We start from the raw sequence: 27,478 nt of genomic DNA on the forward strand, positions 1-27,478 counted from the left end.
ATTGCAGTTAATAAAACTCTTGATTCCATAATCGCTAATGGTCACTAGAGAAGAAACAAAATACATTTTAACTCATATTTGCAAATATTTCAATTATTACAAGCATTAAACACCCCCCCCCCCCCCCCCTGGCAATTACATCCAATATGTAGATCCTGGCGTCTCTGAATAGGAATTAACCAGGATATTCACCAAATGTTCTCCTCTCTGATATGTTACAAGAGTATAATTTGGCAAACTATCACCTAATTTTGCATCACATTTCAAAATTAACTTCAAAACATCCCAGTAACTTTAAAAAAAAATATGTTATTAACCCCACACAGCTGTATGCAAAAAGTGGTGATAAATCAAAGTCAATATTTGTCATTCTTATCTTTGGTGTTAATTAACAACACTGTATGATCACATAGCCAGCCCACGTATTCTTTACGAATAAAGCTTTCAAATAATAAATTGATCTCGGTTTCACATTTTTATTTATCTCTAGCACAATTGCATCCTGCCCGTAAGAACGGTGCAGAAGGTATTTCTTGGACCAAGCATTTCGAATGCTGACTAGAGGAATTTAAAAAAATCAAAAGATACTACAGTACAGCTTAATAGTAACAGCATTTAGAGTTCAACAATGACAGAAATTCCTCCAAAAGTTCACAAATGCTGTTCCAAATAAAACAAAATTGTCTATGAACCTGTACCAGGGAACATGTTTCTGATACAGGTTTCACGCAGAAGAGCCAAAAACATGTACCAACTCCCACCGTTTTATAAAGAGAGCGGCTTATCTAGAGGGTTTCTTTTTTAATTGTCTATCAAAAAAAGAGAGAGTGGTGGTTTAATGTTTTTTTTTCCATATTGAAACATGATGAAGTGGAATATTTTACAATTTTGTAAAATATTTCTAATGTAGTAGTAACTGTATTTGAATCATTTTTGTATTGGATCTATATTTTAAGATGAATTGGAAATCCACCTGTTTTTATTGATTCTGTATGCGGATTGGTGGAAATGGAGGTAATTATATAGGAGGGTAATTGTAAACTTTAAGCACCTCCCCAGAAAGAGCGGAGGTGTGCAGCCAACACCTGTCAGTTTTACACAATGTCACAATAAAATTACGTTTTTATTTTAATCCATCGCGCTATTTAAATATATGTAAGTGTGCATCGGCCCTTCTTTTGTTGTATTCCAGCGTACAGAGAAGCCTTCCATGGATGAAGTTAGTCACCTAATGAGTTTGACTTGACCAAGTAACACTGCTTCTTTCATCTACTGTACCAGGCAATGAAAAGATCCAACAGCCTCCCCATCTGTCCTTAGTAACCTGCCCCCTCCCCTGTTCCCGCTTCTCACCTTGATGATGTCCCCAGCGCAGTGATGAGGGCTTGGAGTAGGCCGCCAATGAATGGCCATGGGTTCCTGCGGGTGACTATGAAAAAGAGCAGGGGCAGGACCACAATGGCGTGTATGAGGAGTCCCGCGATGACCGTGATTGTGTACATGCCCAGCTGGCCTCCCATCACCATCAGATCATCCATCTCCAGGATCTTTCCAGAGATCAGGAACATGATCCCTATAGGTGCGTACCTGTGGAGACACGTATATAGCTCAAGTGAAACAGTCATAAGGTTTAAGGGATCAGTCTAAGGGATTTATGGACAACCAAGACCCTAACACCCCAGTGTGGAACTGTGATATTGGGACCTATGATCCATTGACTCCTTAGTCCTTTCCCCTGCAGAGTGACAACGTGACACAGCGAAGGACCTATGGTCTATCATATTAATTATTTTTCTTATAGGGTCACTGAGATCTAAGGGGCATAGAACACACTTAGGGCCTCATGCAGTAAGCAGCGGTAAGCCACTTATCACCAAAAAAAGCCTACAGCTATTCAGTAAGCCCCAATAAGTTGGCGATAAGAGAGCTTTTTGGCAATTTTTTTCCCCCCGGCAAAAAAAATAATTCCAAACGCGCGGCGAGAAGTCACTTATCGCCAGCTTGTCAAACGTGCGCTGTTCTAGTAACCCTGATTAGATTATCGAGGCTGATCGCCGCACTAGAATGGAGATTTCCTCTCCAAATCGTCTCGCCAGGAATAGTTGTCAAGAAGCTGCCGATAAGCGGCGAGACGGCACTTAGAAAACAAACTGCATTTTTACTGTATCGGATTCATGCCGGGAAACTCCGGAGCTGATACCCATTAACATCACCACAGGAGACCCCCGGCATAAATCCCATGCATGAAAAATGCATTTACAGGCAACTTCATTACCTTAGCGGCTAACCGCTAAGGCAATGAAGGGGTTAACCACCAGTGCCATGCTTATTGTGTGTAGCGTGGGTGGGTGAAGGTGGTATCTGGCCCTTGGTGTGTGTTTAGGCCTTGCGGTATGTTGCGGGTGGCCTTAACCCCTTCATTACCTTAGCGGATAATACCGCTACAGTAATGAAGGGGTTAACCCCTCCCGCTACCCACCCGGTAGGCCTAAACACCCATCTTTGGGGCTACTCCCTCCTTGACCCACCCTCGCTAACACAATAAACAAAAATACACACAACAGCCCTAATACCCACCTCCTAGGCCTAAATTATGTTTACTGTTTAGATTAAATTGTTTTGAATTGTGATGGCTTGTTTAAAAAAAAAAAAAAAAAATCAGATTGTTTTGCGTTTTTATATAATGATGTATTTTGTTCGCTACTGGTTTTAATTGATGTGTTGCCTAGTGATTGTATTAATTAATTGTTGTGTTGGTTACTGATTTTATGTATTAAATGTATTGTTTGGCTAGTGGTGTGATTTCTTTAATTGAATGCCTAGTGGTTTTATTTAGGTAATTCATTGGTTGGCTAGTGCTTTTAATTTTTGATTTTGGGGGTTGAGGTTCTTGTTGTATATGATTGATTATTGTGTATTTTGGACATTAATGCTTTTGTATTAGGGTGACCATTGAATGCTATAGTATCTTATAATGCCCATATTATATGGGTATGATGTACTACTATGCCAATCAATGGGTACAGGGTGGGTATACTGGGTCAGGGGTGGGTGGTTAGGCCTCCCGGGTGGGTAACGGGGAGGGTGGGTTAACCCCTTAATTACTATAGCGGTTATTAACCGCAAAGGTGATTAAGGGGTTAGGGGCCATTAGATTGTATTTTTTTGTATTCTTTCTGGCAATGGAGAACATGCCCCTGCAGTATGTGGACGAAGACACCCTTCATAATGGCAGGGGTAACTAGAACGGTATTATTTACTCTATTTATGCTGGCTGGCTAATGTTTTGTTTAATAATGGGCAAATGATCTATTATCCATATCTGGATAATAGTTATTTTGCACATTACTGTACTGTATGTGTTGGGGGGGGGGTGCATTTATTGAAATGTAGGCCATCTTTATTTATTTTTACAACACGAATTGTACCACGGGCCAGCGGGACCACCCGAGGGCCCCTAGACAGCTGTGGGGACTACCCGGGGACCCCCGCCGGCTTATGTTATCAATCGTGTGTTAAAATAAATAAATAATGGTTTCATGTGGGGGCAGAGGGGGTGGGTTGTGTATTGGTGCTTACTACATATTTTAATATAAATTTTAAGACTAGGGTAGATGAGCAGGGGGTCTCCGGCACAGAACCGCATTGATTTAATGTCCGGGGACCCCCTGTTTCCCGAGATACAGGCCCGTTATGGGGTGCCGGTATCTCCTATGCATGTAAATGTCACGCGTCAAGTGACCGGGACAATTAAATGCATAAGAGATACCTGCACCCCAAAACGGGGCCTGTATCTCGGAAAGCAGGGGGTCCCCGGACATGAAATCAATGCGGTTCTACTCCGGAGACCCCCTGCACATCTACACTATTATTAAAATTTAAAAACATTATTTTCGGCCGAGATTTGCGCAGGGAGAGGCGTCTCTCCCTCTCTGCAGCATATAGAACTCGCCGGGTGACCCCTTTTCAGAGGGGCGATCTTCACGTCGCTGGCTACTCGCCATTTTTGCAAATGTTGCTATCACTAGTCTTCGGGGCTTTATGCATACCATGATAGCAGCGCTGTCAAAAATGGCGACTTTACTGCATGAGGCCCTTAGTCTGTCAATTTTCCTTGAGCGTAATAGAGAAACTGATAGCTCATCAACCTTTTCCCTACCCTGTGGAGTTTCATCCTGTCACAGATACAAAAGGGGCTCTTAAATTGGTCCCTCCCATGTAGACACAGTGACACAAAAAAAAAGGAAAAACCTATTGAGCACGAAGATAGTGCCTTCTCAGTGAATTATAGACACAGAAAGACCCATGGATCACTGAATTTGTCCCCACACACATGCAGTGACATAGTGACAGATATAGGGGGGACCAATGATCCACGCAGTCCGTACTTCAGACTGAAGTATGACATATTGATAGAAGTAGATTTGACCTCTGAGGCCCACATGTTCTCACCATATGATAATTGCCACCAATCTCATGATGGCCTCGTTGAGGCAGTCAAAGAACTCCCGGAGTGGCCTGCCCTGCTCCTTCATGTTCCCGATCACCAGCCCGAAGCACATGGAAAAGACCACCAGACCCAGGGCGTTCACCCCACCCGCTGACCCCGGCACAGGTACCACCTCCTCCATGGTCAACATCTCCTGCATCTTGCCCATTGCTCGGGTCACATTCTCCAAGATGCTGCTGAAGTTGACTGCCACTGTCGGCCACTCATTGGCTGCAGTGAAGTTCTGGTCAGGAGGCATTGGCACCTTGTAGATCCTCGTGCTGTATTGGGTTTTGTACTGCAATGATCAACATTAGTGAAGGGTGAGGTTTAAAAAGAAAACTATTGGTTTTAGCAAGAAAGACAAATGGAGTGTAAGGGGCTGGTAGAAGTCAGCGAGACATTCCAAACCTGCCAGACTCATTGAATATTAAGAAGAGCTGACAAATCTGAAGTAGATGCAAAGTATGGCCAAGCCAATGAAGCAGGATGTGCGTCACCTCTAGCTCCCTCTCTGATCATCCCCTTGCTTTGGGTCCTCTGTAGACAGATGACACTTTAGCCGAGAACATCAAATAGAAGCCTGGGGACACAGCTGTCCTTGGTACTGCCATATGGTTCAGAGTACGTTGCCCCACGGAGGGACAAAAAAGGATGAGTAATTAAAAAAAAGACTAACTTAATGATTTGTGATTAAGACTGGCTTAATTTCAGGTGCTCTTTGTGTATAGAGATACTCTGCACCATCATACAGCGCGGCATGATTATTTTCAGAGCTTATCAATTTATGAAACAGAACATTCTTAAGAGCTGTTTTTAAAGGTAAGAGGGGACACAGTTATAGGAGGAGTGATAGTGAGTTATTATATAGAACAAGCAGTAATATGAAGCAAAAGGAGGAGTTTAAGGGAGCTGTTATATGGAACAATAGGAGGAATTGGGGAGGAGTTAAATGATATGCATATTATGATAGGAGTGAAATTCTGCATCTCAATGAAGAATGCAAATTGATCATGTCCCATACCTCTCGCACTCACCTGTTTGAAGCAGGCTTCCACCAGGTTGGGAGGGAACATGTTCCTTTAGGGACAAAAAAAAGCATAATAAGGGACATCATAGTGTGACATAACAGGACCCATCCCCCATTCAGTCTGTAACTCCAACCGCAGGCTTAAGCCACCATTGCCCCACGGCGCCTGTACCTCCCACAGCAGGGTGACACTATGACAGACAAAATCTATATTTGAAGCAGCCAAGTGGGACTGGAGATCTAATTGCACTATATTATCGGTTTCTCAGCAGGGAGGGGGGTTAGCAGTGGGAACCTTCCATGTCCAATCAATCAGTTAACATTTAGCAGTGAATGAAATCAGTTTTATAAGGTACCGCTCAGGCTGTAAGTTCTGATCTGTTATCGACTTCTATTTGAAAGAAAATAAGAAGTGTTTTATAAAGGAAATTTCCTTTTGTGATCACAAAATAAACAAATGAATAAACCAGTAAACTTCCCTGGTAAAAAATTGTAACTGGGTTAGAAATGTGTTTGGGATAAGGAGAGAAAGTGTAGAGAGGTTGGGAAGGGAAGCATTAGGGGGTTTGGAAAGGGTTGGAAAGAATTATGGGTATTGGTTAGGAATGGCAAGAGCTATGTTTGGGTTAAGGATTGGGAAACGTTCAGGATTTGGGTGGGAGATGGCAAAAGCAATTCGTTTTGGGGTAGGCATGGGAAGAGATATGGGGATTAGGTTAGGGATGGGAACAGTTATGGGGTTTCTTATAGGGAAAGGAAGAGCTATGAGGTTTGGTAAGAAATAGGAAGAGTTATAGAGATAGGAAGATTGAAGGATAGGTAGAATTAAAGGGTTTGGGATAAGGATAGAAAGAGAAATGAGGTTTGGGGTTTGGATGCTTATGGATAATTTGGTGTTTAGGTTTGGAATAAGAAGAATTACAGGGGGATATTCTAGTAGCGCTGATTTGTGTCAATCCGTGTCGGGGAGGGAGAGGAGGACCTAACCCCAAATAACATAGGGAGAGGTGCCTGTGCTGAAAAAGAAGCACACTTGAAATATATTTACATGAGTCACATTCCACACCTCCTAAAATATTTCCATACAATCAATACTGACAAGTCATGTGATGCCTGGTGATGAAGGGGGTACCCGTGGCAGGCCCACCAGGATCAGAACCCACAACCTCTGCGTGTCAGGGCAGCAGCAAAAGCACAGAGCTAAACTAGATTCTTGGAAAGTGCACTGTCACATATCTCCCAAGTGTCTCATGTATCTCAGGTGTGCTTCTTTTTGTGCACAAGGAACATTGAACTGGCAGCCAGGAAGTAAGAATGGTCTGCTTTTAAGGGAACCCAGGCAGAGGGGGCTTCAGGTGTGAGTAGTGGAGCTCAAAAGTATACTGTGACTATAGCATTTCCCAGCAACTGGCTTAGTTCAATGTTAGAGCTGCTGCCCTGAATGGCAGAGGTTGTGGGTTCCTCCTCTCCTCTTCCTCACCCCACCCCCACAGGATTTTGGTTTAGAATAGGGATAGAAAGAGTTAGGGAGGATTTGGATTTGAAAGCGTTATGGATCGGAAGAGTTATAGGTTAGTTTTTTTGGGGTTGGGAAGTGTGAGTGTTCGGAAGAGCACGGATTATGAGTAGTTATGGCATTCGGGTTAGAAATATTATGAAGTTAGACAGAAGGGACCTACTGTCCATTGAGTGTCACTGCAAGGTGAGACAGTGTCAGAAATATATAGGAGACCTACAAACCATTAAGCCCGTCCTACCCACCTTACGGTGTCACAGACAGTAGGGATCTATTGACCATTGTGTACAGTTGGGAGGGGGTTGGGTTCAGGTTAAGATGATTCAGGAATCCAGTTGTCTCACCTGATTAGATCCAGAAAGGCATCAGCCGTCTGCACCTGCTCAACTTTCCCATGGGATGGCATATTCTCCTTGGTGCCTCTGCCCGGTTGGATGATGGTCACCATGATGATGCCGATGAAGACAGCAATAAAGGTGGTCACAGTGTAATATACTACTGCTCGCAGGCCCATCTTCCCAGACACTTTGCTGTCCAGAGACGCCATACCTGAAACATATCACCAGACCGCTTCACCCACAGCCACATACGGACGCGACATCCTGGACATAAAACCCATATGGGGAAAGACTTTAAAACTTCAAAATGCAGTTAAAAATAAATACATGTAAAAAAAAAAAAGAAGTGGTCAGGATTAACCTTCACAGATCATTGCTTGGATCCAGCATCCAGTGTTCTGAGGCAGAATAAAAAGTACAGAAAGAGGCAGCCAAAATAGGTGTATCCCCCTGTTAGGTTACTAGCTGTTATATAAAGAGTTAATGTCTGGTGAGTTGTTGCAAAGTGGTGACCTTTATATGTTTGTTGCCAATAGCTTACACCAGGGGTGCAAAGTTTTTGGCGTGCGCCCCTGCCTGGAAGCCCCAACGTTCACGCCCCTGCTCGGTTAGAACCCAGCGTCAAATGATGTCGCGGGTCATGTGACGTCACATGACCCTGCAGTGTGATTTGATGCTTGTTGTCATGTCGACGCATCACGTCACATGACCCCACGGCGTCATTTGACGCTGTGTTGTCATGGCAACGTGGACGTGTTGCAGAAGACCCGGCTGGCAGCAGGTAAGGGATGTTCCAGAGGCCTCACGGCTCCCCTGGCATTCAATTTAAATGCCTTGGGGAAGGGTGGGGGGGGGGGGGGCTCTGTAACTGCTGCCCCCTCCCCCTCCTGGGGGGCTTACACCACCAGCCAGCCGACCACAAGTACCCTGGAAGAAAGGTACAAGAGTCTGCACCTATTTACAACACTACCTCACTACCTACTTAGAAAGAGCCGGGCAAGGAAGGGTTACATAGGGAAGGGAATTTCCCAAAACTGGAAGAGACTTACAGTTTTTACTTAGTAGCGTGAGAGAGGAACAGGGACCATGACAGACTTCCCAGCACACAGGGTGTCGAAAGGGAGCTCTTTCTAGGGCAAACATGTAGGTTGATTTTTACATGGAACAGCAGTGGTGGTGGGGTACATTGAGTGAATGGATTTAAAACTCCCTACTGGGAGTCCAACAGGGAGAGAAAAGCAATTGTGACTGTGTAGTCTACAAGGGAAGACAAATGGTCCCCATCAGTTAACCTTTGGGTGACATTAGGAACACATCAACCCTCTTGGGACTTAATGATTTTATATATATATATATATATATATATATATCTCCGTTGAGTAATATGGATTTAGAAGCTCTAATGATAGTAATGGCTTAGGAGTTTGGTTACCATGGTGAAGAAATATTTGGGTAACCTCCAATGAGGTTCAAGTGGTTGTTATCTAGCCATTCACATGGAGGGAGGGTCTCACCTGTCACCAGGCTGGACACAATGAGGGGCAGCACCAGCATCTGCAGCATCCTCATGAGTAGCTCTCCCGGGAAGGAGAAGTACTTAATCTGACGATAGGACATCTTGTAGGGTCGCAAAGCGAAGGCTAACACTATACCTGGGGAAACAAAAAGGGGTCATCACTGATGGAGGAACAGATCATGAAGATAAAAATTGCTTGTCTGTGCCTCCCACCACAGGGTGAAAAAGTGCCTTACATAGAAGGGAGCTATGGTCCATGTAGTCTGTCCTCCCGCTGCAGAGTGACATAGTGACACAGACAAAAAATGACCACTACATCCCACTGAATTTGTCCCTCCCACCACAGGGGCAACATACAGATGAGACATATACTGTTGAGTCTGTCCTTCACACCGCAGGATGACACAGACAAAAGACACCTATGAAGGCGGGACCTGTGGAGTCCATCCCTCCGACAGAGAGACTTATGGCCAATGATCTTGCCCCTGCAACCAGTGCAGGTTGATACAGTTACAAATTATTATATCTCACAGACTCTGCCCTTCCCAGTTTCCCAGTCCCCACCCCATTACATACCCAGCACCACACCAAAGATGGTTAATATGACAAAGGCATTCCGGCGCAGGAATCCTCGGAGTCTACCCCAGGTCATCCCGTGGAAGTGCTTCCCTGCACGCGATGCCCTCTTTTGCACAGCATGCTGCCAGCTGTGCACGCCCAACTCCGGGTTAAGCCGCTTAGCAGAGTCTTCGTTCAAGAACAGGCCATCAGTATTACCATCCTTCTCACTCATCATCAGGGCAAGGGTTTGGTCCAGGCGATACTATTCTGGGGAGACAGCAGGTAAAGAGGGTGAGATTGGGGTCAAAGGAATAAGATGAGGCTGCTAAAATGGGTAGGACCATAGTCAGTGCTCGACAAATACGGTCGCCAGGTCGCCAGGGCCAACAAGATTTGGCCTCCTGGCGACTCAGCCTCCTTCTTCCTGATTGGTTTGACGGGACTTGGCGCGATGCAAGGTTTTTTTTTTTTTGCCAGCTACAGGCTCTATATAAGCCCACGCACACGAATCATCCTTCCTTTTGTATTCTGCTGGAAGGTTAGTACACCGTTGCCACAGTACACCATTGCCTCACTGACCCCCCCTCCCATCCTCCCCAGCCCGGCATCGATCACAATCAGGAGCCCACGCACCCAAGCAGCATCACTGACCCCCCCCCCCCTCCCGACCCCCCAGCCCGGCATCGATCACAATCAGGAGCCCACGCACCCAAGCAGCATCACTGACCCCCCCCCCCCTCCCGACCCCCCAGCCCGGCATCGATCACAATCAGGAGCCCACGCACCCAAGCAGCATCACTGACCCCCCCCCCTCCCGACCCCCCAGCCCGGCATCGATCACAATCAGGAGCCCACGCACCCAAGCAGCATCACTGACCCCCCCCCCTCCCGACCCCCCAGCCCGGCATCAATCACAATCAGGAGCCCACGCACCCAAGCAGCATCACTGACCCCCCCCCTCCCGACCCCCCAGCCCGGCATCGATCACAATCAGGAGCCCACGCACCCAAGCAGCATCACTAACCCCCCCCCTCCCAGCCCGGCATCGATCCCAATCAGGAGCCCACGCACCCACGCACCATCACTGACCCCCCCCACTCCCTCCTTGTGTCCAACGGATGCTGTGTCTGTGTGTGTGTGCTATGCTGGGTCTGTGTGACATGCTGGGTGTGTGTGTGTGTGTGTGTGACATGCTGGGTGTGTGTGTGTGTGTGTGTGTGACATACTGGGTGTGTGTGTGTGTGTGTGTGTGACATGCTGGGTGTGTGTGTGTGTGCTGAGCGCCTGGGCTGGCTGGTTTGCTCTATATGAGCAGGAGCAGTGACGTCCTCAATCCTTTCCAGGGCTGTTTATAGAGGAAGTAAGTGCTCCCCCTGCCTCATGCATTACCATCTCCACAGCCCGCCCGACCCCCCCTCCCTCCTTGTGTCCAACGGATGCTGTGTCTATCTGTCTTTATGTGTGTGCTATGCTGGGTCTGTGTGTGTGCTATGCTGGGTCTGTGTGTGTGCTATGCTGGGTCTGTGTGTGTGCTATGCTGGGTCTGTGTGTGTGCTATGCTGGGTCTGTGTGTGTGACATGCTGGGTCTGTGTGTGTGCTATGCTGGGTCTGTGTGTGTGACATGCTGGGTCTGTGTGTGTGCTATGCTGGGTCTGTGTGTGTGCTATGCTGGGTCTGTGTGTGTGCTATGCTGGGTCTGTGTGTGTGACATGCTGGGTCTGTGTGTGTGCTATGCTGGGTCTGTGTGTGTGCTATGCTGGGTCTGTGTGTGTGCTATGCTGGGTCTGTGTGTGTGCTATGCTGGGTCTGTGTGTGTGCTATGCTGGGTCTGTGTGTGTGCTATGCTGGGTCTGTGTGTGTGCTATGCTGGGTCTGTGTGTGTGCTATGCTGGGTCTGTGTGTGTGCTATGCTGGGTCTGTGTGTGTGACATGCTGGGTCTGTGTGTGTGCTATGCTGGGTCTGTGTGTGTGCTATGCTGGGTCTGTGTGTGTGCTATGCTGGGTCTGTGTGTGTGCTATGCTGGGTCTGTGTGTGTGACATGCTGGGTCTGTGTGTGTGCTATGCTGGGTCTGTGTGTGTGCTATGCTGGGTCTGTGTGTGTGCTATGCTGGGTCTGTGTGTGTGCTATGCTGGGTCTGTGTGTGTGCTATGCTGGGTCTGTGTGTGTGCTATGCTGGGTCTGTGTGTGTGCTATGCTGGGTCTGTGTGTGTGCTATGCTGGGTCTGTGTGTGTGCTATGCTGGGTCTGTGTGTGTGCTATGCTGGGTCTGTGTGTGTGCTATGCTGGGTCTGTGTGTGTGCTATGCTGGGTCTGTGTGTGTGCTATGCTGGGTCTGTGTGTGTGCTATGCTGGGTCTGTGTGTGTGCTATGCTGGGTCTGTGTGTGTGACATGCTGGGTCTGTGTGTGTGCTATGCTGGGTCTGTGTGTGTGACATGCTGGGTCTGTGTGTGTGACATGCTGGGTCTGTGTGTGTGCTATGCTGGGTCTGTGTGTGTGCTATGCTGGGTCTGTGTGTGTGCTATGCTGGGTCTGTGTGTGTGACATGCTGGGTCTGTGTGTGTGACATGCTGGGTCTGTGTGTGTGACATGCTGGGTCTGTGTGTGTGCTATGCTGGGTCTGTGTGTGTGCTATGCTGGGTCTGTGTGTGTGACATGCTGGGTCTGTGTGTGTGCTATGCTGGGTCTGTGTGTGTGCTATGCTGGGTCTGTGTGTGTGCTATGCTGGGTCTGTGTGTGTGACATGCTGGGTCTGTGTGTGTGACATGCTGGGTCTGTGTGTGTGCTATGCTGGGTCTGTGTGTGTGCTATGCTGGGTCTGTGTGTGTGCTATGCTGGGTCTGTGTGTGTGCTATGCTGGGTCTGTGTGTGTGCTATGCTGGGTCTGTGTGTGTGCTATGCTGGGTCTGTGTGTGTGCTATGCTGGGTCTGTGTGTGTGACATGCTGGATGTGTGTGTGTGTGTGTGTGTGTGTGTGTGTGTGAGTGACATGCTGGATTTGTGTGTGTCTGTGTGTGTGACATGCTGGATGTGTGTGTGTGTGTGTGTGAGAGAGACATGCTGTGTGTGTGTGTGTGACCTATGCTGGGTCTGTGTTTGAAGCGCCTGGGCTGGCTGGTTTGCTCTATATGAGCAGGAGCAGTGACGTCCTCAATCCTTTCCAGGGCTGTTTATAGAGGAAGTAAGTGCTCCCCCCTGCCTCATGCATTACCATCTCCACAGCCCGCCCGACCCCCCCTCCCTCCTTGTGTCCAAAGGATGCTGTGTCTATCTGTCTTTATGTGTGTGCTATGCTGGGTCTGTGTGTGTGCTATGCTGGGTCTGTGTGTGTGACATGCTGGATGTGTGTGTGTGTGTGACATGCTGAATGTGTGTGTGTGTGTGACATGCTGGATGTGTGTGTGTGTGTGTGTGTGACATACTGGATGTGTGTGTGTGTGTGTGCGTGCGTGTGTGTGACATGCTGGATGTGTGTGACATGCTGGATGTGTGTGTGTGTGTGACATGCTGGATGTGTGTGTGACATGCTGGATGTGTGTGTGACATGCTGGATGTGTGTGTGACATGCTGGGTGTGTGTGTGACATGCTGGGTGTGTGTGTGACATGCTGGGTGTGTGTGTGACATGCTGGGTGTGTGTGTGTGTGTGTGTGACATGCTGGGTGTGTGGGTGTGTGTGTGCATGCATACGAGTGTGTGTATGAGTGTGTATGTATGAGAGAGTGTGTGTGTGAGCGTGTGCGTGTGTAGGTGTAGGATACCTGAAGTGTCACCCCACCACATCACCCCACCCAATCACCCCGTCCCCCCACCCAATCACCCCGTCACCCCACCCACCCAATCACACCCCCAATCACCCTCTGTCTCTCGCCCTCTCTGTCTCTGTCTCTCGCCCTCTCTGTCTCTGTCTCTCGCCCTCTCTGTCTCTGTCTCTCGCCCTCTCTGTCTCTGTCTCTCGCCCTCTCTGTCTCTCGCCCTCTCTGTCTCTCGCCCTCTCTGTCTCTCGCCCTCTCTGTCTCTCGCCCTCTCTGTCTCTCGCCCTCTCTGTCTCTCGCCCTCTCTGTCTCTCGCCCTCTCTGTCTCTCGCCCTCTCTGTCTCTCGCCCTCTCTGTCTCTCGCCCTCTCTGTCTCTCGCCCTCTCTGTCTCTCGCCCTCTCTGTCTCTGTCTCTGTCTCTCGCCCTCTCTGTCTCTGTCTCTCGCCCTCTCTGTCTCTGTCTCTCGCCCTCTCTGTCTCTGTCTCTCGCCCTCTCTGTCTCTGTCTCTCGCCCTCTCTGTCTCTGTGTGTCTCTGACCCTCTCTGTCTCTGTGTGTCTCTGACCCTCTCTGTCTCTGTCTGTCTCTGACCCTCTCTATCTGTCTCTGACCCTCTCTATCTGTCTCTGACCCTCTCTATCTGTCTCTGACCCTCTCTATCTGTCTCTGACCCTCTCTCTCTCTGACCCTCTCTCTCTCTGACCCTCTCTCTCTCTGACCCTCTCTCTCTCTGACCCTCTCTCTCTCTGACCCTCTCTCTCTCTCTCTCTCTTTGACTCTCTCTCTCTCTCTTTGACTCTCTCTCTTTGACTCTCTCTCTCTTTGACTCTCTCTCTCTTTGACTCTCTCTCTCTCTTTGACTCTCTCTCTCTTTGACTCTCTCTCTCTTTGACTCTCTCTCTCTTTGACTCTCTCTCTCTGACTCTCTCTGACTATTGGACTCTCTTTGACTCTCTCTCTCTCTTTGACTCTCTCTCTCTCTTTGACTCTCTCTCTCTGACTCTCACTCTCTCTCTCTGACCCCCCCTCTCTCTCTTTGACTCTCTGTCTCTCTCTCTCTTTGACTCTCTGTCTCTCTCTCTCTTTGACTCTCTGTCTCTCTCTCTCTTTGACTCTCTCTCTCTCTCTTTGACTCTCTCTCTCTCTCTTTGACTCTCTCTCTCTTTGACTCTCTCTCTCTTTGACTCTCTCTCTCTCTCTCCGACTCTCTCTCTCCGACTCTCTCTCTCTCTCTCTCTGACTCTCTCTCTCTCTCTCTCTGACTCTCTCTCTCTCTCTCTGACTCTCTCTCTGACTCTCTCTCTCTCTCTGACTCTCTCTCTCTCTCTGACTCTCTCTCTCTCTCTGACTCTCTCTCTCTCTCTGACTCTCTCTCTCTCTCTGACTCTCTCTCTCTCTCTGACTCTCTCTCTCTCTCTGACTCTCTCTCTCTCTCTGACTCTCTCTCTCTCTGACTCTCTCTCTCTCTGACTCTCTCTCTCTCTCTCTCTCTCTCTCTCTCTCTCTCTCTCTCTGACGCTCACCCTCTCTTACCCTCTCTCACTCTCTCTATGTGTCTCACTCTGTGTCTCTCACCCACACTCTATGTCTGTCTCACACTCTGGATCTGGATATCTTATTTACCCTATATATCTTAACTGCCCTAACTACACAGAAATAACTTATACTGCTTTCTTCCAGATCTGACTCAAGCTTCACACGGAAGACATCGGAACCCCCCCTAACCCAGAAGACAGGTAGGGAACACATCCCCTCCAATGTATAACATTGCGGGAATGAGGGTACATGGACATTGAGGGTCTGCGGATCAGGTAAGATCCCAGGCGGGATTGCTGCTTTAGATATTGTGAAGCGGCGACGTCCAGACACTGGTTAAGGGGTTCGGGAAACTAGTCATTCACATCTGGCTTTTATTTGTACATCCGACACACACACACACACACACACAACACACACACACACACACACACACGTAACAAGGACTAATTGTAGTATAATGTTATACAATAAATACATTTAAGTCAAAAACGAATGTTGTTCTTACTAGGAATTTATTAAATATTTTATTTATATATTTTATTTTAAAGCGGGGTTGGGGGCGGGACTAGGTGGCGAGTAGATTTTTTGGTTCGGCGAGTAGATTTTTGGGTGATTTGTCAAGCACTGACCATAGTGATCTAATGACAATGACATGTTTAATAGTTTAAAGCGGCACTCCCATGAAGGACTAAAGTGACCTAAAAACTGACATGTTTAATGGGAAATGCCGCGTCCATACTCCGTGCGACCGCGGCGCCTTATGAGGCAGACCATAGAGCACGCAACTTTCAAGCACACAAAAAAAAAATTTGGGACTTGCGACGGCCAGGTCACATGGGCGGTTCAGCCAATGAGAGCAAACCGCTCACGTGACATACCAGCCATGCTTCCGCCACGCCTTACTATCGCTGTGTATCACAGACAACAGATCGCTCAGCTGACAGGCATGCGACGCCATGCGCTCCGTTGCATGCGCTTACTGTATCCGTGGCCTTAAGGGGCAGTCCCATATAGGCCCAAAATGACCTAATGACCGTGATATGTTTAAGGCTGCGGTCCCAGCGCGTTCTGTAGCACACGCACCCGGCGGGGGGGGGGGGGGGGGGGCGAGTGCACAGCGCTTCACCGCAGCTTGCAGTCCTGGGAGAGAGGGAGAGATTGCGACGGAAGGGGTTTTCGCGGGGCGTGGCCACGCCTCCGCCACAAACAATTTTTTTGTATGTGAGAAAACTTGTAGTACAGCGCGGCTGCTAAATGCGCACCGACGCATGTACTGGGCCAGGATAGATTGGGGGGCGGTGCTTGTGCACACAGCGCACGCCTCGAACGCATTGGGACCGCAGCCTAGTGGGTTAAAGGGTCAGTGCAATGTATATATTTATTATAGTTACTCATTATCTATTACTAAGCTGTCACCTATAGCAACAGAGTGGTACCCACATAGCAACTTGATTGGGTTTCTATGGAAACACTATGGCAACCTATTGGCATTTTTATAGTATCACAATGGTAACTTCATATACACACAGTTAATGGGGACTTTTGTTTAGCAATTCCTTTGCTGTAAAGAAAGCTGGCTCCATTTTTTCATGACATCACTTGTAGTTGAGTATGCTCATAATTGTGCCTGCCCTTTCCTTACATGGTGGAATAAACACTTGCCTGACAACCCCATTCCAAGGCCTAAATATAAATACAATAATCCTGCTAAATCAATCCCCAACTAATAGACTTCATGGTTCCCTCTGTGTGCTGCGGTGTTCAGTGTTCTGCATCTCTCTGCTGTCCCACTGTCACCTCCTGTGATGTCCTTTATAGCTCTGCCTGTGACAGGGACCATTTGGTGACAGCAGGAGGGTGGTATGAAAGGAGCGGGATTATAAAGTTCTCATTTCTGACTGAGCTTCTTTAGCAGTGATGTGTCCCCAGTGTTGGGCTGCGCTTATAGTGCTGGCGACGTGACATCAGGCTGCGATTGCTGGAAAAATCAGCAATGAGATGACTTCCAGCGATCACAACCAAGACATCGCGTCGCGTTTATTATAAGCGCACGCGATGGCGGCAATGCATTTGTTTTGATGAGACAGCGTGCCGCTGTTGCCGTCACTATAAGTGCACCCCTAGGCCGCACTTATAGTGCCGGCGACGTCGCTCGAAAACAAATGCATTGTTGCCGTCGCAAGCGCTTATAGTAAGCGCCACGCGAATTTTTGAAGCCGGTCAAATTTGATTTTTCAGAGGCTGTCGCCACATGTGACAGCCTCTGAACCAATCAAAGACCTGGTCGCCCGTGACGTCGCAGGAAAGCGAATTACAACTTTCGCTAGCGGCGACGGGTGACGTCACCGGTCGCGTCGCCGGCACTATAAGCTCGGCCTAAGAAGTATTTCTGCTGCTGCATCATTTAGTTACATTCCAGCTCCCTGTTATACTGGGAGAAAGAAAGCACGTTACATTGATGTCTCCAATACCTGGAACTTCCTGTATCATAAGTGATAATAATAAAATGTTACGCGTATTAATTGTGATCTATACAGAATGTTTTTTTTTTTTTAATAAAACCACAAGGAGAGTCCTTACATTTTGCAGTGTAGCCGGTATTTTGGCTAAGAATCGACCATCACAGGTTTGCTGAACACTGAGCACTTTCTCTACCCAGCCTAAGTTGCTAATATACAGACGAGGAGCAAATGAACTATGCTTTTATAATACGAGGGTTGCAGGCAGTTTCTCATAGGATATTCACAACCCTGCAGAGACAGGTGCTTAATAATTCACGAACGATTCTACAATAAGTTTGAAAAACAAGGTCGTATGTAGGCAGGGGACATCTCCCCCACCTTGATGCCACCTTACGAACCTCAGCACACAAAATGTTTACCCCATTGCTGCCAGAGGGGTTAAAATGATTTTGGATGAGAAATGTTGCTACTTATGAACCCGTAGAGGCTTATTCTATATGATTGTAAGCTCTTCGGGCAGGGATTTCCTTTCCTAATGTCTGATTTTGCTGATATTGTGTTATTATAATTCCCTGTACTGTATTCTTTGTGAAGCGCTGAGTACACTTTTGGAGCTATATAAATAAAGACATACAATACAATAAAATGATCCGCAGTGGCCGATCGCGCCATTTTCGGCCAAAAGGAATCTCCGTTCCCCAGTAGTCCTGGCTGTCCCCCCCGGAAGGCGAACCCTGGGTGGGCTCCTGATGGCAGTGAGCCCTGAGCAACTATCCCTTTGCCCATTAGATAAATGGGGCCTGCCTTATTAACCCTGAACGGCTGTACAGTCTGTTTTGTGCATCACATTGAAGCCTTGGGAAGATTCCCACTTCATATTCATGTTGGCTGTACCACCTGTGTGATGCAGCAGGTAGAAACACAGGGAAGTACAGGCATACCCCGGTTTAAGTACACTCACTTTAAGTACACTCGCGAGTAAGTATATATCGCCCAATAGGCAAATGGCAGCTCACACATGCGCCTGTCAGCACGTCCTGAACAGCAATACCGGCTCCCTACCTGTACCGAAGCTGTGCGCAAGCGGGGAGACTATAGAGCATGTTCCAAATGCATTATTTACATCAGTTATGCTCGTATATGACGATTGCCGTACAGTACATGCATCGATAAGTGGGGAAAAGGTAGTGCTTCACTTTAAGTACATTTTTGCTTTACATACATGCTCCGGTCCCATTGCGTACGTTAATGCGGGGTATGCCTGTATCCTATTTGAAATACATGTTGGAAAACAATATGTTGCATTTAGCAATCCAGCATTGGCTGTACAGTTTCTACTACATAACAGCAGGCAGGCAATGTAACAAAGCATTGGGGAAAGCCTGCAGTATGTAAAGTTCTATAGGTAGAGGTCTTAGCATCAGAAAGATAGAGATAGTGATGCCACTTTATACAGTAGATCATTGGTATGACCTCACCGGAAGGCCATCAATAAATTGGAGATTGTGCAAAAACAAAAAAAAAAGGTTCCTAAAATGCTGCATAATCTACAGCATAAGACATCAGGAAATACTACAGGACCTTACTATGTACAGTACAACTTAGAGCAGGGATGCGCAAATTTATTCTGGGGGGAGGTGGGGTGCGTGGGTGTCTCCTACCTTATCTTCGGCGTCGCGTCGCCATGGCAACACAGCATCAAATGACACCGCAGGGTCAAGTGATGTGCGCGTCACCATAGCAACGCTCGTCAAATGACGCCACGGGGTCACATGATGTCACATGACCCCACGCATCATTTGAAACTGGATACTTAGGTAATGGGGGCGCGAGCATAGGGGCTGGCAGGGGGGGGGGGGCACAGCACAGAAAGTTTGCGCACCCCTGGCTTAGAGGATAGAAGCCAGGGCTACAAAAATGCTTCATACTAAAATGGTCATAGAAACTTTCAAATACATAAAGGGTTACCAACAAAGTACAGGGGGAAGCATATTTAAGGAAAAGAGAAGTATTAGAACATGCACTGAAGCTCGAGAGTGGGAGGAACGGAGGGGAAAGTCATCGTAATGACGCCTGACGAAGCTATTCTAAGCGAAACGCGTAGTGTGTAGTAGGCTCTTTTTGTATCTTCTCTACTGATACCGGATCGTGTGCCCGTCCCTCGCGGCAAAATCAATTGCACCGGAAGTGACGCAACGCTCCGCCAGGAGCACAGCAGGCAGATCGGAACATCACACCCAGACCTTAACCATCTCCTAGACCAGGAAGCGAAGCTCGATGATCCAGAGCCACATTTATTGTGGGATCTGCTGGTTTTAAACGAAGAAAACGCGAGTCCCCTTCTATTGAATTCCTACTATTTGAGACCCAATTGAAGCATATTGCGCTATGTAGTGTTTATTTGCTTCATTTTCATATGGTGATACCTACGCTCCCCAAACCTTCCAGTACATCCGTCTACAGAAGACATTTGGAACCTGCTCCATAGGGTTGAGCTGCGATCTTTTCACTTTATTATTTGCACATGCACTGGCACTTTATTCCACATTAATATTTATTAGTGCACAATTTATACCTTCTTTATACTTTCTTTGTGATTTAATATTGTTATAACAACACATCACTTTAATTACACCTCTATATAGGAGCACCCAAGTACCATTTTTTGTCACAGCAAATATGACAATGGGCAGACCAGGTGGGTTCTGTCAAATTCTGTTTACCATGCAGAAGGTCAAAATTCAGGGGAGATTCTTGTATTAAATTGGTTTTGTAAACTGAAATGTTCTGTTTTATTAACCCTGAAGGTTTTCATGCAGTTTGCATCATGCAGTAGGTTGAAGACCATGCCATTTCAAATGAATCTTGGAAGCTAAGGGCTTACTCCCATATTTCTGATCAGAATATCTGACTCTTAACCCCGTCTTTGTCACTTACTAGTAATCTGTCTGTCTTTTTAATCTTCTCCTGGCCTCTAATCACTCTTTCCCTGTCCCCCCTTGTCTTCGCTGGTGCTCATGTTCCCTGTGAATCGCTTGCAGATGATCTATATCCTGCTGCTTTCAATCCCTTCAAGATTTATATATTCCTTATTCCATGTGCTGTGTTTGTAACCCCCCCTCTAATCCACGTCTAATCTGTCACAGAGATCCCTCCGACAACATTCATTCTTTACTTAAACACCCCCGTTCCCTCTGTCTCTGTATTTCAAGGGGATATTTATAGGGCAGAGGCAGAAGAACTCAGTAGTGAGAGTGCAGAATAATGCATTTAGGCCAAAGGAGGGATTATTGGGTTATTGGTACAGTATTGCTGCAGGAAAGGGCTTTGGTCCTACATGGGACTGGACCTTGAAATCATTGAATATATACTTTATGTGGCTATTATGTCAGATTACTTAAAGGTGCAATATCTCCTAGGACCAAATTGAGCCAAAGACAGAGGCATGTTTAAAGGGTCACATACGTACAAAAATCTGACCATGTGAATTATTTTGTCATCATATTTAAAGTGAGTTTATAAACACTGTGCACGGAGACAGAGAGGTTTGATTTCCTCTGGCTCCTCGCTTCTGTGTGATATTAATACATGCTGAACAGGAGTTTGCACAAACAAAGCCCGCCTTCTCCAACCTTGTTATCTTTATTTGCTCGAACAGGGTCAGGGTGGCCTAGTGCAGTGTTTCCCAACTCCAGTCCTCAGGGAACCCCAACAGGTCAGGTCTTAAGGATATCCCTGCTCCAGCACAGGTGGGTCAATCAGCGGCTCAGTCATTTTGACTGAGCCACCTGTGCTGGAGCAGGGATATCCTTAAGACCTGACCTGTTGGGGTTCCCTGAGGACTGGAGTTGGGAAACACTGGGCTAGAGGTTGGGTAAATCCCGGGACATCATTCAGAGGCCCAAATTTAAAAAAAATTATTTTGAGAGGTGTCTTCTATGTATTAGAAGGGTGTGAGAGGTATGTGTTCCTGATAACTGTGTATTAGGAGGAGGGTGAGAAGAATGTGTCCCTGATGTCTGTGTATAAGGAGAAGAAGGTGAGAAATGTGTCCCTGATGTATGTTAGGAGAAGGTGAGAGGTATGTGTCCCTGATTTCCTTGTATTAGGAGGCGGTGAGAGGGACATGTCCCGGATTTCTGTGTATTAAAATAGGGTGAGAGGGATGTGTCCCTGATTTCTGTGTATTCAGACGGGGTTAGAGGTATGTGTGCCTGTTCACTGCATGTGCATAGATTTATATCACAGTAGGAATGTTCTTGCCCAGCTGCTATGACATTTCAGCTCTTCTGCTAACGACAGGAACAGATGTTACCGGAATATTAAGGAAAACCGAAACCAAGAAGAACGGATTCTCTTTTTACCACAGGCCTCTCTGGCAGCGAAGCGGGTAAAAGATTTATAAGTACTGAACCTTGTAGTGTTAAATAATTGTCAACTCAAATCTTGCTGTAAGATTAGAAATGGGGAGACTTGTTATTGAAGATTATTCCATTAGAACCTATAACTGCCCCTATTGCTCCATATAAGACCTCCCTATAGCTGTATGTATGTCTATCTTTATTTATATAGTGCTCACAGCGTACTCGGCACTTTACAAAAGATACAATACATGGAATTATAATACAATAAGTGCAGCAAATACAATCAGACAATAGGAAAGGAAATCCCTGTCCTGGAGAGCTGACAATCTAAGTGCTACGATGGGAAACTTACAGAAATAACAGATGAGGGAGTAAGTGCAGTACATGGCAGTGCTTGGCCACAATGGTTGTTACACAGTGGGTGTAGGACAGTAGCCATGGTCTACTCCCTTGGTGCGCAAACTGGGGGGCGGTAGATTTGTCTGGGGGGGCGTGGGCAGTTGCAGAGGCCCCCCACTCTTCCCCCAGGCATTTAACTGAAATGCAGGCGGATCGCGTGAGGCACCTGCAACAAGAAAACTTACCGGGATTCAGACGTTGTGACGCGTCTCCATGACAACGCGGCATCAAGTGACGCCGAGGGGTCATGTAACGTGACAGGTGTCAAATGATGCCGCGGGTCACGTGACCTGACGTCACGTGACCCCGGAGCATCAACTGACGCGGCTGCAGGTCGGAGGGGGGGGGCGCGAATCCGGAGCAGGCCAGACAAGGGGGAGCAGCAGGAAAAGTTTGCGATCTCCTGGTCTACTCTATTGAAATGCTTCACTGAAGAGGTGAGTTTTAAGGTTTGACTTAAAGGTGGGGGAGAGAAGGTAATTGGCGTATGCCATGTTTGAGGGAGTTCCACAGATCAGGGGCAGTGAGGGAAACGGGTTTAAGGCAAGAAAGCAGTAAAAGTAAAAGGAGTAGAAAGGAGACAGTTATGGTCCGAGAGCAGGAAACGAGCAAAGACATAACGAGAGATAAAAGCAGATATGTAGGAATGAGCAGATGAGTGGAAAGCCTTAAAAAGGTAAGGAGGAGACAGGCGAGAGCTTTAAGGAGGAGATGAACAGGAACTGTTCTGCGAGAAAGTGAAATTATTCTAGCAGCAGAATTTCGGATAGATTGCAAATGAGAAAGTTGCGAGGCAGGGAGACATGTTAGCAGTATGTTACAATAATGCATACGGGAGAGGATAAGGGCATGCATTAGCAATAGCAGTACATTGAAAGAGGCAAGGGCGGATCTTGGCAATGTTATGGAGGAAGAAGATACAAGTTTTAGCCATGGCAAGAATGTGAATGGAGAAGGGAAGTGAGGAGTCAAATGCACATACTGTGATGGAAAAGGGGATATTAGGCCATGTTCACGAGGAAATATGAGGAGCTCAGTTATAGACAGATTAAATTTAAGGCAGCGGGGCACCATCCACGAGGATATAGCCAGGAGGCAATCTGAGACGTAGGACTGTATTGCAGTTGTGAGGTTAGGGGTGAAAAGATATCATAACTAAAGTAAAAATAGTTGATGATGTCACCAAGTGATAGTGTGTAGAGTGAGGTCACAGAACAGAGCCCAGCACCAACATAACTCCTCCTATTGCTCCATATAACCTCTCCCTATAACTCCTCCTATAACTTCATATAATTGCTCCCTATATTTAATCCTATTGCTCCATATAACCGCTCCTTCTACCTGCTCTTATTTCTCCATATTACTGCTCCCTATAACCCCTCCTACATATTTTAGTATTTATTAGTGAAATATAATTTAAAAGCCTGAGGCATAAAGAATGAAATATTCCTCAAGAGAAGCCTCATTCAATTTTCGTCCTTTAACCTGCACTCCCCAGAGAAAGAAGTGTTGATCCTTTAACAGAATGAACTTGTTAAGCATCTATCACGAGTTCTAATTAAGCTGCTTAATTACAAACCATCAGAGCTGGAAGTAGCCTAAATCACTGGAGAATTACTGGTGGAAAAAACGGCCAATTAACTCACATCACTATACTGTGTATTGGGAAGGAGGGGGGGGGGGGGGTGAAAGATATAGTCCCTGATCTTTGTGTATTCGGAGGCGATGAGAAGTAACCCCCCACTAATATACAGACATCAGGAACATATGCCTCTCTCCTGTGATAATATTTATATATTCTATAATAAATATTATATGCGAGATAGATATCATATATATATATATATATATATATATATATATATATATATATCTTTTGAATAAAAGGGTCTTTTAGTTTAACCCTTTGGCCAAAGTGTTGTACGCCCTTGAGCCCCTCCAGGGCAGACCACATCTCAAGGGTCCTAACACTAAAATAAATTCTTAATAACCTGTACATTACCAGGAAGAATGATTTATAATAAATCTGTCAAAATTAGTTGCATAGTTCTAAGTCTGATTGATGCTCTTATTAACCTGTACATTACCAGGAAAAGCACTCTGTATTAGATTTGTCACAATCAAACTGTATGCAGGTTCCCACAAGTGTGGAGGTGAAGTGGAGTGAGCTTTTAACCATTTAAAAGTGTGAGGGAGTGAGCTTCAAAACTGGGAAGGAGGAGCCACCCTCCAAATCAACCAGGAACAGCTGAACAGAATTGCAAAACATACAGAACCCCAATAAGCTCATATTGAACCCCCAAAATAACCATATAATATACCACTGCATATGCTCTGACACTGAAGACAGAAACCGGCATCTCACCCTGACCGAATCGTTCAGACTGAAGGGATACAAACCAAAGACTAATGCCAGAACTATTACATCTGCACTAAAAGCCCCACGAGAACACCTGCTACAATACAGACAGAAAGAACCTACCATACGCATACCACTATTGGCCACATACAACCCTACCCTAGAGGGTATACGAAAAATAATCAAAAGATCTGCAACCCATGCTGGCAGAGGATGTGACATTAAAAGAAATCTTTCACAAACCTGCCATTCTTGCGTTCCGGCAATCACCAAACCTCAAACAGAAATTAGTCAGCAGAAAACTTCACAACGAACTTAAAGACTCTGATAATGGCACAAAACCGTGCAACAACAAACGCTGCAAACATATATGCCAAGATCCCACAGCCAGTCACAACCATGGAACACTCAATGTTAAAGGATCATACTGCTGCACATCCAGGAACGCTGTGTATATGATTCAGTGTAACACATGTGACCAAGGTTGCTACATTGAGGAAACCAGCCAAAAACTATAAGGCAGAATGAATATGCACAGACACTCCATACTCCACCACGAAGAAGGAAGATATTTCTCACCTGTGGGACATCATTTCTCACAACCAGATCATTCCATAAATGATTTAAACATCAAAATCCTCAATGGAATGTTTAAACGCACCCAAGAACGGAAAACATTTGAACTCAGAATGATAAGACTCTTTGACACCAAAACCAAAGGACTTAATGCGGATATGGGTTCTCACACCCTATCAAAATTGTTTGTAATTATCCTGCTTGCCTCTATTCTTATCCACACTTTCTCTCTCCCACCCCCCCCCCACCCCCCCAGCATCCCTCCCCCTCCATACCTTTCCTTGTCACCCTCCCCTGGCTTCAAACACTTTTAACACCCTACTTTAACTACAGTACATTTTTTTCCCCCTACACTGTTTTAGCCATAGATTCCTTTGTATATCAGTATTGCTGACCTGAAGAAGAGAGGAGAACTCTCGAATGCTTGTCCTATGACATAAATTGTTAGTCCAAATAAAAAAGGTATCACCTAATACTGAAGAACTCATTTATTCTGCATATATATATATATATATATATATATATATATATAAAGCAGAAAATAGCTGTGTTAGTCCAGTTGCAATAGTGCAGAATAAATGAGTTCTTCAGTATTAGGTGATACCTTTTTTTTTTTTTTTTCAATTTTTTTTTATTGTTTTGGAGAGACATAACAAATATTTAACCTTGGAATACATGTGATGTTTTAACAGTGTCACTTGTCCATACAACAAAAAGCATTAACAGTTCGTCATCACTGCTTAAATAAAATATTTGCTATAACACGGTCTTTGAACAAGTGTGGTCTGTCTTCCTATTTCCGGTTGTGTTAGGGAAGCAGCCGCTTCCGTGAGCGTCTCTCATGAACTTAGCAAAGGAAAGAGAAGAGCATAGGAGAGAAAAAAAAGATGGGGGGAGGGGTGGAAAGGGGGGGGGGGAGAAGAGCCCATTTGTCTGGTCTTTCTGTATTTATCTCTATGGGGTCCCTAATTTCCTGGCCATGTTTCCCAAATTTTGTGAAATTTGTCAGTTTTTTGGCTCAACTGTGCTGTGAGGAGCTCCATCATCTTTATTTCCCTTAGTCTCCGTAGCACCGTCTGCCTAGAAGGCGCGTTCACCTTTTTCCAGGCCGCCGCAATAACACAGCGGGCAGCCGTCATTACATGAGTGATCATCTTACTTTCTGCCGTTCCTAATTCATCAATTGGTTTGGCCAGCACCATGGTCAGCGGTTCCACCTCAACCTCCACCCCTAGGTACTCTCTGATCAATGTCAGATCAATCAATCAGGTGATACCTGATCAATCAATCAGGTGATCAATCTCTCTGATCAATCAATCAGGTGATACCTTTTTTATTTGGACTAACAATATATATAACACACACACACACACACTTTAAGTACACTTAACTTAAGGACATATCGCCCAATAGGCAGGTCACGCATACGCCTGTCAGCACGACCTGAACAGCAATACCGGCTCTCCACCTGTACTGAAGCTGTGTACAAGCGGGGAGACTATATAGCTTGTTACAAATGCCTTATTTACATCAGTTATGCACGTATAAGACGATTGAAGTACAGTATATGAATCGATAAGTGGAAAAAAGATAGTGCGTCACTTTAAGTACATTTTCGCTTTACATACATGCTCTGGACCCATTGCATACGTTAATGCGGGGTATGCCTGTAAAGTATGTGTATGTATATATACATACATACATACACTTTTTTTATATATATATATATATATATATATATATATATAAAAATATATATATATATATATATATTGTATATATGTCTGTGTATTAAAAGGGAGCGAGAAGTATGTGTCCCTGATGTTTCCGTATTAGGAGGAGACGAGAGGTACGTGTCCCTGATGTTTCTGTATTAGGAGGCGAGAGGTACGTGTCTCTGATGTTTCTGTATTAGGAGGAGGTGAGAGGTACGTGTCCCTGATGTTTCTGTATTAGGAGGAGGCGAGAGGTACGTGTCCCTGATGTTTCTGTGTTAGGAGGAGGCGAGAGGTACGTGTCCCTGATGTTTCTGTATTAGGAGGCAGCGAGAGGTATGTGTCCCTTATTCTGTATTAGGAGGAGGTGAGAGGTATGTGTCCCTGATTTTTCTATATTAGGAGGCGGCGAGAGGTACGTGTCCCTGATGTTTCTGTATTAAGAGGAGGCAAGAGGTATGTGTCCCTGATTCTGTATTAGGAGGAGGCGAGACGTACGTGTCCCTGATTTTTCTGTATTAAGAGGAGGCGAGAGGTACGTGTCCCTGATGTTTCTATATTAGGAGGCGGCGAGAGGTACGTGTCCCTGATGTTTCTGTATTAAGAGGAGGCGAGAGGTATATGTCCCTGATGTTGCTGTATTAGGAGGAGGTGAGAGGTATGTGTCCCTGATTCTGTATTAGGAGGAGGTGAGAGGTATGTGTCCCTGATTTTTCTGTATTAAGAGGAGGCGAGAGGTACATGTCCCTGATGTTTCTGTATTAGGAGGAGGCGAGAGGTATATGTCCCTGATGTTGCTGTATTAGGAGGAGGTGAGAGGTATGTGTCCCTGATTCTGTATTAGGAGGAGGTGAGAGGTA

General features: G+C 46.1%; 1 protein-coding gene across 5 annotated transcripts in view; it reads right to left on the bottom strand.

Annotated features, from left to right (window-relative positions):
- Positions 1–27,478, bottom strand: part of LOC142501570 (excitatory amino acid transporter 1-like) — a 68,874-nt gene that overhangs the window by 7,993 nt on the left and 33,403 nt on the right. For 4 of the 5 annotated variants that reach the window (XM_075611614.1, XM_075611611.1, XM_075611612.1 and 1 more), the window contains 6 exons: positions 9,466–9,717; positions 8,888–9,025; positions 7,380–7,584; positions 5,527–5,569; positions 4,453–4,787; positions 1,354–1,587 (listed from right to left, as the gene is read on the bottom strand). In XM_075611614.1, the coding sequence (XP_075467729.1) occupies positions 1,354–1,587; positions 4,453–4,787; positions 5,527–5,569; positions 7,380–7,584; positions 8,888–9,025; positions 9,466–9,685 (1,175 nt within the window). In that variant the 5' untranslated portion in view covers positions 9,686–9,717. Of the gene's footprint in view, positions 1–1,353; positions 1,588–4,452; positions 4,788–5,526; positions 5,570–7,379; positions 7,585–8,887; positions 9,026–9,465; positions 9,718–10,529; positions 10,759–27,478 lie in introns of those variants that run through there. The other variant, XM_075611615.1, reaches the window with a different exon arrangement.

The sequence above is a fragment of the Ascaphus truei genome, chromosome 8 (assembly GCF_040206685.1).
Source record: "Ascaphus truei isolate aAscTru1 chromosome 8, aAscTru1.hap1, whole genome shotgun sequence".
NCBI classification, from domain to species: domain Eukaryota; kingdom Metazoa; phylum Chordata; class Amphibia; order Anura; family Ascaphidae; genus Ascaphus; species Ascaphus truei.